General features: G+C 44.2%; 1 protein-coding gene and 1 pseudogene across 3 annotated transcripts in view; one reads left to right on the top strand and one right to left on the bottom strand.

The window, feature by feature from the left end:
* SLC6A20 (solute carrier family 6 member 20) overlaps positions 1-13,024 on the top strand; it is a 50,947-nt gene that overhangs the window by 21,953 nt on the left and 15,970 nt on the right. For both annotated transcript variants that reach the window (XM_018038324.1, XM_018038325.1), the window contains exons 5-7: positions 2,558-2,668; positions 3,557-3,798; positions 4,958-5,120. In XM_018038324.1, coding sequence (XP_017893813.1) covers positions 2,558-2,668; positions 3,557-3,798; positions 4,958-5,120 — 516 coding nt within the window. The remainder of the gene's footprint in view (positions 1-2,557; positions 2,669-3,556; positions 3,799-4,957; positions 5,121-13,024) is intronic.
* Positions 7,075-8,362, bottom strand: LOC108633224 (annotated as a pseudogene). Its single transcript, XR_001917020.1, has one exon. The product of XR_001917020.1 is annotated as a TP53-regulating kinase pseudogene (transcript).

Below are 13,024 nucleotides of genomic sequence, written 5' to 3' on the forward strand. Positions count from 1 at the left end.
TATGTATATATCTTATAGTTTGCATCAGCTAATCCCAGACTCCCAGTCCAGCCTTCCCCACCCTCCTTTTTCCTTAGCAACCGCAACTCTGTTCTCTGTTTTATAGACAGGCTCATTTGCATCGTATTTTAGATTCCAGGGATAAGTGATATCACATGGTATTTGCCATTCTGACTTACTTCAGTTAGTATAACTTCTGGGTCCATCCGTGTCGCTGCAAATGGCATGATTTCATTCTCTTTATGGCTGAGTCATAGGCCATTGCTTCCATATATCACGTCGTCTTTATCTCTTCATCTGTTGATGGACATTCAGGCCATTCCCACCTCTTGTCTGTCATGAATGGCGCTGCCGTGAACGTAAGGGTGCATGTATCTTTTTTAATTTTAGTTTTGTCTGAATATATGCCCAGGAGTGGGACTGCTGGGTCATATGGCAACTCCATTTTTAGTTTTCGGAGGCACCTCCATATTGCTTTCTCTAGTGGCTGTACCATCTTACATTCTCAGCAACAGTGTGGGAGGGCTCCCTTTTCTCCACACCCTCTCCAGCATTTGTTATGTGTAGACTTTTTAATGATGGCCATTCTGACCGGTGTGAGGTGACGCCTCATTGTAGTTTTGATTTGTCTAGGACCAGAGACGTTGAACATCTTTTCATGTGCCCATTGTCCATCTGAGTGTCTTGGAAAATGTCTCTTTAGGGCTTCTGCGCATCTTTGGATTGGGTTGTGTTTTTTTGCTGTAGTTGTTACTGAGTCATAGGAGCTCCAATAGCTCTGTTTATGGGGGTGAATTTTGTTAAAGTCTGTGTGCTGTGTGTTGGCCTGCTTTGTTGGACTCTGCTTTCTTCCCTTCCAAGGTTTGTTTTTAGATTATTCACAAATGGTTTTCCCAAGTAGTTTAGGCTGGATCACACATCCAGCAATCCTTCTAGCTTCCCTGACTGGGGAGAGGTGAGCCAGCCTGGCCTCGACCTAAGAGAGCTGCCCAGGAAGCGTGCTGACCTCCAGGGGCAGGTGGGGGCTACCAAGGCCTGGCTCCGTGTGTCCTCTGAGCGTTCCCTGGTTACAGACACTGGTCAACCCTCCCCTGTTGTCTCTTGATTTCCTTCAGCTCACTGGCCAGATGCCCTCTCTTTCCACTTTCCCGTTCCCATCTTGAACCTGGTTTATCTTCATGTAATCTCATGTGGGTGCATTACTCATCTCAAGTTACAATATCCTCACTTAAGAAGCAACATAGAAGACACACCCGACGTCTGCCTGCCATCCCCAGGGTGACAGGGCAGAGTGCCACTCAGGTGTCCTTGGAAATTCATGGGAAGATAGTGCCACACCTCAGTGGGAATGGAGGGCCAGGTGCAGCTGGGCTTGGGTCACCGGCTCTGATTCTCACAGGGGGACCAAACATGAAGGGAACTGGTTTTACTTTAAAAAAAAAAAAAAGAAAGAAAGAAAGAAACAAACCCCAAACAATCCCCTCCTCCAGAGAAAATAACCAAGCAGACAAAAAAACATGCAGAGTGTTTGCAAAGGGGCTGTGGTGCACATACGAGCCGATCTGCAGGAAAGCAAACTCCAGCCCCGTGTGGGCGTCCGTGCACTTGAAGGTCTCTACTGTAAGACTGTGGAAAAGCTGCCCAGCGTTGAGAGGCTTCTTCCAAAGCTACCATGAAAATCAAAGATAAAACATCAGTGAACCCATGACATACATCAGCAGGGAAAGAACTGGTTGACAAAAAAAATCCCCGATAGGCGCCTTTAAAGCCCATGGAAGGCCTCTCTCACCTTCTGAGGTGGCCCACACTCTGTATGTGGGGTGTGCTTCCCTCTAAATAAATCCACTTCGTACCTTAAAAAGAAGAAGCCCATGGAGGCGAGGCCTTTCATAAAAACCACTGCATTGCTATTGTATTTTTCACAGGCACACCAAATGACACTGCTTTCCTTTATACACTCATGGCCAAGCTTGTCTCAGGCCCCAGTCCTGGGGGTACCTGACCTCCCTCCAAGCTCCTGTGTGTGTGTGTTTTTTTTTCCTTTTAGAGGTGATATAAATCCTGTGTGACTGCTTCCTGCTATGCTTGGGCCATGAGGGAAGCTCAGAGATCAGTCTGGCTCAGAATCTGGGTAGCACCTCACCTCTTCTGTGAGCCTCCTTTTCCTCAGGGCGCATCTTCCTGGATTGCCTACATTTTCTTTTTACACAGATATCTCATGATATTCCTATGGGCAGCCTTAAGTCCTTTCTGGAATAAGGTTGAGTTGAAGGGAGGCTGGAGGACAGAGGTTTCCAGGACCTGTTCCCTCTTCTCCACTGAACAGGAGATTTCCTGGGGGTCCCACTCGTGGGCATCCATGTCCACCATCCAGTTCCCCAAACTCAGAACCCGTGTCTGACCAAGAACCACAATACCTTCCCAGCTGTTGGTTGCCCAAACAGCCAAGATGGTGCCATGGCGTTCCGTGGGGATGGCGGGTCTGCCTTCGTTGGGCCTAAGGGCCCTGTAGTCCCTGCTTCTCCAAGGAGCTGACTCTGTACTCTGGTGCCCACAGGTGGTATACTTCACTGCATTGCTGCCCTACTGTGTGCTTATCATCTACCTGGTCAGGGGCCTCACACTCCATGGAGCCACCAATGGCCTGGTGTACATGTTCACTCCCAAGGTATGGGCTGGAGGGGAGGGGCCCCAAGGGTACCCCCATTCATCCCCCCACCTTGCAGGATGGGTGGAAGGGGGAGACCAAGCGGGAGTGGAGCAGTCGTGAACTCAGGGAAGTGGATGTGAGCCTGCCAGGCAGTGAGGGTCGTGGCTTCCATGTCCTCAGCCAGGGAGCCCCCACGCCTGTGGATGCTGGGGCGTGACTCTGTGCTCCACCTTCACGCTCATCCTCACTGCCCCCAACCTCTGCTGCCCCAGTCTCACTCCAAAGCCTCCGCTCCAGCTGCGGACCAAGTTGTTCCCCAGGGGCATCCCTGCAGTCAGCTCACCCTCCTGCTCGCACTTCTAGGCACCCCTTTCCCTATGGGGGTGAATCCACACGGCAGGGCCCCCATGATCCTGTCCCAGGCACCCCACAGCTGATGCTCATTAAGAGGGCCGCTGTTGCCGTTGGGACAGGGCAGTCGTTTAGCAAGTCTGGTCCCTGGGGACAGTGTGGCTGTAGCAGCATTGCCCCTAACGTCAGGCTGGGGCACAAGTCAGCCCCAGGCACCAGTACCTGCATCCCTGGAGGCCCAGACCCGTGCAGTGCCTGGGTCATGGACCAGGGCTTCAATTCCTTTGAGAACTATTTTATCCGATACTGTCTCCTCTGGGTAAGAGGCGGGGGTGGGGGGGTGTGACGTGAGGATGTATTTTATCCTCTGAGAACCTGGCAAGGCCAGGAGTACTGGGTTCGAGCCTCAGGCCTGCCCTGGCTGGCTGTGTGCCGCAGGCCAGTTCCTTCCCCTCTCTGCGCCCCCGTCCCCTGCTGGTCTGAGAGCCTGGGGTTCCCATCTGGGGTTCCCCCACCCTGTCCCCACTGGCTTAACCCCCCAACTGCTCCCCACAGATGGAGCAGCTGGCCAACCCCAAGGCCTGGATCAACGCAGCCACCCAGATCTTCTTCTCGCTCGGCCTGGGGTTCGGCAGCCTCATCGCCTTTGCCAGCTACAACGAACCCTCCAACAACTGCCAGAAGCACGCCATCATCGTGTCCATCATCAACAGCTCCACCTCCATCTTTGCCAGCATCGTCACCTTCTCCATCTATGGCTTCAAGGCCACCTTCAACTACGAGAGCTGCTTGAACAAGTAAGCCTGGGCCACCCGCTGGGCCCCAGCCTCAAGGAGGCCAGTGAGCCTGCAAAGGCCTGAGCTGAAGGGCCTCTGTGAAGAGGCAGAGACCAGAAACCAAGGGGTAGTGTCTTTGCTGACCTCAATCCAGGCTTCAAATCAGAACCACTGCCGTCTGCCTGAGGGGATGAGGGCAGTTTTGCTCACTTAGCACCAATAGGGCATTCAACACGTGAGAAACCAGCATCTTCTGCCCCATCTGCCCCGCCTCAGAAGTAACCAAGAGCTCCCCAGCTGAGCCGTGGAGCTTGCAGAATCTTTCTGGTGCCCCCTTACCCAAAACATAAACACCATCCAGAAGGTATGCTGTCCAGCACAGCAATCCCTAGCCACAAGAGGCTATTTACAAAATTTAAATGTAAATTGAATGAACAGTAGCTAAAATTTTGTTTTGTTGTTGTTGTTCAGTGGCTAAGTCATGTCTGACTTTGCCACCCCATGGCCTGCAGCACACCAGGCTTCCCTGTCCTTCACTGTCTCCCAGAGTTTGCTCAAACTCATGTCCATTGAGTCAGTGATGCCATCCAAACATCTCATCCTCTGTCACCCCCTTCTCCTGCCTTCAATCTTGCCCAGCATCAGGGTCTTTTCTGGTGAGTCAGCTCTTTGCATCAGATGGCCAGAGTATTGGAGCTTCAGCATCAGTCCTTCCAATGAATATTTGGGGTTGATGTCCTTTTAGGATTGACTGGTTTAATCTTTTGCTGTCCAAGGCACTCTCAAGAACCTTCTCCAGCACCACAGTTCAAAAGCATCCATTCTTGATTTAAGATTGGTCTCCATCTCGGTATAAGGTAGTTGAAATCAGCCTCTCAGTGGCTCTAGCCTGATTCAAGTACTCAGTGGCCACACATGACGAATGGGTACGAGATTGGAGAGCACTGATGTAGAACTTGCCCATCATCGCTGGAGGTTCTGACAATGCTGGTCCAGAGGGTAAAACAGCCCACCCAGCAGTGTGGGTCTGGTTCCTTTGATTATCACTGTTTCTGTCTGAGGCTCCTTCAAAGTCATTTACAATCACCCTGTCCTTTAAAAGCTCACCAGTCAGCACATTCCCTAAGTGGGAGAGGGTTTGGCGACAGTGATCTTTGTAATCAGCTGCTGTGCTCTGCAGGGTGATTCTGCTGCTGACCAATTCTTTTGACCTTGAAGATGGCTTTTTGACAGCCAACAACCTGGAGCAAGTGAAAGATTACCTGGCATCTGCCTACCCCAGCAAGTACAGCGAGGTGTTCCCACAAATTAAAAACTGCAGCTTGGAGTCGGAGCTGGAGACGGTAAGCTGCTGGCAAAATCTTGACTTGCTTCACCCACACGCTTCACAGGGGCCTTTACCCCTGCCCATGAGAAAGGGCAAATTGAGGGGTATACACACCCCATGAATATCAGGGAAAACTCTGAATTTTCTTCCCTGCGCCTCTTAGAGGACGAGCGCCGTGCCCACCATTCTCCCGGGTGCTGCACGGGCATCCCAGTCACCACACAGTTCCTTTGGGACCCCTGTGTCCTTTGTTTCTTTAACTTGGCTCTTTTTAAAATTTAAAAATAGAAGAAAGGATGAAGAGTAATTAAACACCCACTTGTCCACCTCTCAGAATGAAAAATTTAAACATTTTGTCAATTTAGGGCTCAGATTTTCTTTTTTATGTAAAAGGAAAGAACATTTTAGGGACAAAGGTAGAATTCTCTGTTACTCTCCCGAGCCCAGAACCTTCGTTTTGACGACTTTATTACCCATATATATCATGAGTAATGTTGTTGTTTTTCTTGGCAGTTTTTAAGTGGAAATAAGTGGTCCTAAGAGAGATCTTTCTCATTCAGCAGTTTATTTGAGATTGCTCTATGGGGATACATATGGACTTCCATTCATTCAGTGTAAGAGTGACATTTTGTTCTATCATAAATATCCCACACTTGATTGAACCTGAGCCACCAGCACTGGAAGCCTAGAGTCCCCACCTGGACCTCCAGAGAATTCTCTATGAACTTCCCTACTGATTTATTTAGGTTTTTCAAAAAACTTCTGCTACAAAAATCACTCTTATATACATTTTACAGAATTAAATGGCTATGCTGGGACCTCTATTTTTAAAAATGTTAAAAAAAATTGAACTCTGCTTGATTTCAAATCTGTTATTATAAACATCACAGTGATTCAGTTACACATTAATTTTTTTATATACTTTTGCGCTTTTATTATAGATTATTGAATACAGTTCCTTGTGCTATAAGTATTACCTTGTTTATCTAATATATCAATAGGTGTGTGTGTGTGTGTATGTATGTATAAGTTTTCCTCTCCAGGTTCTAACTCCCAATTCAACCTTCTTCAGAATCCCCCGCCCAGGCAATCACAAGAATATTCTCAATGTTTGTGGCTTTCTTCTTTCATAGAAAACTTCCTTTTAGTCATATTATTTTGTAAATTATTATTAATATTTTATTTTATAATGAGTAGAGTTGATTTATGCTATTGTGTTTGTTTTGGGTATCCATCAACGTCAAACAGTTATACATAAAAGTATATCTGTTGTTTTTCAGATTCTTTTCCTAATCCATCTTGAGTTTATTTTTGTGTGTGGTGTTAGAAAGTGTTCTAGTTTCATTCTTTTACAAGTGGTTGACCAGTTTTCCCAGTACCACTTGTTAAAGAGATTGTCTTTTCTCCACTGTATATTCTTGCCTCCTTTGTCAAAGATAAGGTGTCCATACGTGCGTGGATTTATCTCTGGGCTTTCTATTTTGTTCCATTGATCTATATTTTTGTCTTTGTGCCAGTACCATACTGTCTTGACGACTGTGGCTTTGTAGAAGAGCCTGAAGTCAGGCAGGTTGATTCCTCCAATTCCATTCTTCTTTCTCAAGATTGCTTTGGCTATTAGATGTTTTTTGTATTTCCATACAAATTGTGAAATTATTTATTCTAGCTCTGTGAAAAATACTGTTGGTAGCTTGATAGGGATTGCATTGAATCTATAGATTGCTTTGGGTAGTATACTCATTTTCACTGTATTGATTCTTCCAATCCATGAACATGGTATATTTCTCCATCTATTAGTGTCCCCTTTGATTTCTTTCACCAGTGTTTTATAGTTTTTTATATATAGGTCTTTAGTTTCTGTTTCTTTTTTTTTTTTTTACCATACTCTCAAAAAGAACTGTATTTTACACCAAAACCTACTATGTACTGTTGTCTATATACACATTTGAAACAAGTTTCATAAAACAATATTAACAATACTACAGATAATGCACTTTATTATTTTCTAATCTCTGATTCCATTTCTTTTTTTAATATGCTGGTTGCATCCCACTGTACTGGTTTCAAAAGGAGTATGTCATGAACACAACAATAAAAAAGGCTGGGTTACAGAGCTGATAAAGATACACTGACACCAACTGAAACGTTGTCCTTGTCTCACCAGAAGCACTGAAATGTGGTTCAGTGTGGTTCACTGGTTCAGTATGTGGTTGAGCGTTTCGTAACGTCAGGCCCTTCAACCTGAGGTGTACACCTTACAACTGCAGAGAAAGCCTGAGATTTATTCTGAATGCCCAGTTCTGCCAGACATATACAGAGTAGGTGAGAATAGCCAATGGCAGGTGATAATGCCTTTCAAGCATGATCACAGCTCTTAAAATTACCCGACCATCTTTATTTAGGTAGAACCTCATACTCATAGCCTTCCTTCAAACGTACTGTGAACAGTTTCCTGCCTGTGGTTGTCGCACGGAGAATTCTTCTAGCCCACCATGGATCTCTTTCTCCCTCTGAGGCGCACCTCATCTAATTTTTTTAACACTGGTTTGGACTTTCTGGAGGAGGTGGAGTAGCTCTTCAGAAAGGCTTCAAACACAGTCTCGGTGTTGGGATGGGTACTGAGGAAGGCCTTCTCCAGCACGTACAGGTCAACTCCCTTGTCTTCCAGAAGTGCTGAAACGAAGCTCAGCCCAAAGTCTATAAGCACAATGTTCAGCTGCTCCAGAGGGGGTTTTAGGAGCATGTTGGATGTGGTGAGATCACCATGAATGAGGTCTTCGTCGTGCATTCGAGCCAAAACCTGCCCGATGGTCCTGGCTAAGCCCAGGAGACTTTGGGAAGATTTTTCAGTCTCCAGAGTGGATTCAATATAATCTCGAACAGTCACTGAGCCTTCGATTTCTTCCATAAATAAGCAGTTGGAAGCATAGTCCACAAAAAAGACAACTGGGGCACATATTCCTGCGCGGCGACAGCGGAGCAACGCCCGGGGCTCCTGCACCGTCCGCCGCCGGCTGAGCCGCGCTTCCAGCGTCGGTCGCCGGTAGCCTTTGGGGAAGCGGTGCTTCACCACGGCCGCGCGACCCTGGAAGCGGCCGCGGAACACGCGCGCCTCCGCGCCCTGCTTCACCAGCTCCAGGCCGCTCAGGAAGCGGCTGCTCTGCTCCCGGGCTGCGGCCAGCGCTTCGGCCGCGGGCGCCAGCTCCTCGTTCAGCTTAGCGGTAGCAGCGCCGGCTGCCGCCATGTTCGCGTTTCCGCGTCGCCGCCCATATATAGGTCTTTAGTTTCTTTAGGTAGATATATTCCTAAGTACTTTATTCTTTGCATTGCAATGGTGAATGGAATTGTTTCCTTAATTTCTCTATTTTCTCATTGTTAGTGTATAGGATGCAAGGGATTTCTGTGTGTTGATTTTATATCCTGCAACTTTACTATATTCGTTGATAAGCTCTCGTAATTTTCTGGTGGAGTCTTTAGGGTTTTCTATGTAGAGGATCATGTCATCTGCAAACAGAGTTTTACTTCTTCTTTTCCAATTTGGATTCCTTTTATTTCTTTTTCTGCTCTGATTGCTGTGGCCAAAACTTCCAGAACTATGTTGAATAGTAGCGGTGAAAGTGGGCACCCTTGTCTTGTTCCTGACTTTAGGGGAAATGCTTTCAATTTTTCACCATTGAGGATAATGTTTGCTGTGGGTTTGTCATATATAGCTTTTATTATGTTGAGGTATGTTCCTTCTATTCCTGCTTTCTGGAGAGTTTTTATCATAAATGGATGTTGAATTTTGTCAAAGGCTTTCTCTGCATCTATTGAGATAATCATATGGCTTTTATTTTTCAATTTGTTAATGTGGCATATTACATTGATTGATTTGTGGATATTGAAGAATCCTTGCATCCCTGGGATAAAGCCCACTTGGTCATGGTGTATGATCTTTTTAATGTGTTGTTGGATTATGATTGTTAGAATTTTGTTAAGGATTTTTGCATCTATGTTCATCAGTGGTATTGGGTTATAGTTTTCTTTTTTTTGTGTGGCATCTTTGTCAGGTTTTGGCATTAGGGTGATGGTGGCCTCACAGAATGAGTTTGGAAGTTTACCTTCCTCTGCAATTTTCTGGAAGAGTTTGAGTAGGATAGGTGTTAGCTCTTCTCTAAATTTTTGGTAGATTTCAGCTGTGAAGCCATCTGGACCTGGGCTTTTGTTTGCTGGAAAATTTCTGATTACAGTTTCAATTTCTGTGCTTGTGATGGGTCTGTTAAGATTTTCTGTTTCTTCCTGGTTCAGTTTTGGAAAGTTGTACTTTTCTAAGAATTTGTCCATTTCTTCCACGTTGTGCATTTTATTGGCATATAGTTGCTGATAGTAATCTCTTATGATCCTTTGTATTTCTGTGTTGTCTGTTGTGATCTCTCCATTTTCATTTCTAATTTTATTGATTTGATTTTTCTCCCTTTGTTTCTTGATGAGTCTGGCTAATGGTTTATCAATTTTATTTATCCTTTCAAAGAACCAGCTTTTGGCTTTGTTGACTTTTGCTATGGTCTCTTTTGTTTCTTTTGCATTTATTTCTGCCCTAATTTTTAAGATTTCTTTCCTTCTACTAACCCTGAGGTTCTCCATTTCTTCCTTTTCTAGTTGCTGTAGGTGTAGAGTTAGGTTATTTATTTGACTTTTTTCTTGTTTCTTGAGGTATGCCTGTATTGCTATGAACTTTCCCCTTAGCACTGCTTTTACAGTGTCCTGCAGGTTTTGGGTTGTTTTGTTTTCATTTTCATTTGTTTCTATGCATATTTTAATTTCTTTTTGATTTCTTCTGTGATTTGTTGGTTATTCAGCAGTGTGTTGTTCAGCCTCTGTATGTTGGAATTTTTAATAGTTTTTCTCCTGTAAATGACATCTAATCTTACTGCATTGTGGTCAGAAAAGATGCTTGGAATGACTTCAGTTTTTTTGAATTTACCAAGGCTAGATTTATGGCCCAGGATGTGATCTGTCCTGGAGAAGGTTCCGTGTGCACTTGAGAAAAAGGTGAAATTCACTGTTTTGGGGTGAAATGTCCTATAGATAGCAATTAGGTCTAACTGGTCTATTGTATCATTTAAAGTTTGTGTTTCCTTGTTAATTTTCTTTTTAGTTGATCTGTCCATAGGTGTGAGTGGGGTATTAAAGTCTCCCACTATTATTGTGTTATTGTTAATTTCCCCTTTTCATACTTGTTCGCATTTATCTTACATATTGCAGTGCTCCTATGTTGGGTGCATATATAATTGTTCTATCTTCTTCTTGGATTGATCCTTTGATCATTATGTAGTGTCCTTTTTGTCTCTTTTCACAGCCTTTATTTTAAAGTCTATTTTATTTGACATGAGTATTGCTACTCCTGCTTTCTTTTGGTCTCCATTTGTGTGGAATATCTTTTTCCAGCCCTTCACTTTCAGTCTGTATGTTTCCCTTGTTTTGAGGTGGGTCTCTTGTACAACATATATAGGGGTCTTGTTTTGCTATCCATTCATCCAGTGTTTGTCTTTTGGTTGGGGCATTCAACCCATTTACATTTAAGGTAATTATTGATAAGTATGATCCCCTTGTCATTTACTTTGTTGTTTTGGGTTCAAGTTTATACACCCTTTCTGTGTTTCCTGTCTAGAGAAGATCCTTAAGCATTTGTTGGAGAGCTGGTTTGGTGGTGCTGAATTCTCTCAGCTTTTGCTTGTCTCTGAAGCTTTTGATTTCTCCTTCATATTTGAATGAGCTCCTTGCTGGGTACAGTAATCTGGGCTGTAGGTTATTTTCTTTCATCACTTTTTAAAGTATGTCTTGCCATTCCCTTCTGGCCTGAAGAGTTTCTGTTGAAAGATCAGCTGTTATCCTTATGGGAATCCCCTTGTGTGGTATTTGTTGTTTTTCCCTTGCTGTTTTTAATATTTGTTCTTTGTGTTAGATCTTCGTTGATTTGATTAATATGTGTCTTGGGTGTTTCATCTTGGGTTTATCCTGTTTGGGAGTTTCTGGGTTTCTTGGACTTGGGCAACTATTTCCTTCCCCATTTTAGGGAAGTTTTCAACTACTATCTCCTCAAGTATTACCTTCTTTTTGTCTTCTTCTTCTGGGACTCCTGTGATTCAAATGTTGGGGCTTTTACCATTGTCCCAGAGGTCTCTGTGGTTGTCCTCATTTCTTTTCATTCGTTTTTCTTTTTTCCTCTCTGCTTCACTTATTTCTACCATTCTATCTTCTACCTCACTAATCCTATCTTCTGCCTCTGTTATTCTACTGTTGGTTCCCTCCAGAGTGTTTTTGATCTCATTTATTGCATTATTCATTATATACTGACTTTTAAAATTTCTTCTAGGTCCTTGTTAAACCTTTCTTGCACCTTCTCAATCCTTGTCTCCAGGCTGTTTATCTGTAACTCCATTTTGTTTTCAAGACTTTGGATCATTTTCACTATCATTATTCTGAATTCTTTACGAGGTAGGTTCCCTATCTCTTCATCTTTTGTTTGGTTTGGTGGGCATTTATCCTGTTCCTTTACCTGCTGAATATTTCTCTGCCTTTTCATCTTGTTTAGATTGCTGTGTTTGGGGTGGCCTTTCTGTATTCTGGCAGTTTGCAGTTCCTCTTTATTGTGGAGGTTCCTCACTGTGGGTGGGGTTGTAAGGGTGGCTTGTCAAGGTTTCCTGGTTAGGGAAGCTTGTGTCGGTGTTCTGGTGGCTAGAGCTGGGTTTCTTCTCTCTGGAGTGCAATGAAGTATCCAGTAGTGAGTTTTGAGATGTCAGTGGGTTTGCTGTGACTTTGGGCAGCCTGTATATTGAAGCTCGGGGATACGTTCCTGTGTTGCTGGAGAATTTGCATGGTATGTCTTACTCTGGAACTTGCTGGCTCTTGAGTGGTGCTTGGTTTCCGTGTAGGTATGGAGGGTTTTGGATGAGCTCTTATCAATTAATGTTCCGTGGAGTCAGGAGTTTTCTGGTATTCTCAGGATTTGGACTTAAGCCTCCTGCCTCTCGATTTGTCTTATTCTTACAGTAACCTCAAGACTTCTCCATCTATACAGCACCGATGATAAAACATCTAGGTTAATGATAAAAAGTTTCTCCACAGTGAGGGACATCCGGAGAGGTTCACAGAGTTACAGGGAGAAGAGAAGAGGGAGGAGGGAGATAGAGGTGACCAGGAGGAGAACAGGTGGAATCAGAAAGGGAGAGAGCAAGTTAGCCAGTAATCAATTCCCTAAGTGTTCTCCACAGCCTGGAACATACAAAGAGCTTCACAGAGTTGGGTAGAGAAGGGGGAGGGAGGAGATAGAGGCAACCTGGTGGAGAAAAAGGAGAGTCAAAAGAGGGAGAGAGCAATCAAGCCAGTAATCACACTCCCAAGTAAAAATGGGTACTGAAGATTGGGTTCTTAAAGGTCAAAAGTGATAACAAATACCAAAAAGCAAAGATTAAAAATCTAGAGGTTAGACTCAAAAATACAATATTAAAAAAACAAAACAAAGTCACAGAAATTATATATATGAAGTTTGCTTTAAAAATAGGGTCTTTTTTTTGACAAGATAATAGATTATAAAAATGAAAATTGAAGGAGTAATAGAGGACTTAAAAATAAAAAAAATTTTAATTTAAGAAATGATAATAGTAAAAATATATCTAAGAATTTCTCTGGAGCTGTTGCGGACAGTGTGGGGTCAGTTCAGTTTCAGGTAGTTCCTTGATCCGGCTTACACTTCTCGAGATCTCTAGGCCCCTTGCAGTGTAGTTGGTGCTAAGTGCAGGGTTTTAAGCTGTTGCACCTGCCCCTTCCAAAGCGGTTCCCTCTGTTTATTTTAGCTTCTCCTGTTTGCTGGTCTCTTCAGTGTTTGATTTCCGCCCTGACACAAGGGGGAGAAGGTGGTCACTTATTTAGGCTCACTTG

This window comes from Capra hircus, chromosome 22 (genome assembly GCF_001704415.2).
Source record: "Capra hircus breed San Clemente chromosome 22, ASM170441v1, whole genome shotgun sequence".
NCBI classification, from domain to species: domain Eukaryota; kingdom Metazoa; phylum Chordata; class Mammalia; order Artiodactyla; family Bovidae; genus Capra; species Capra hircus.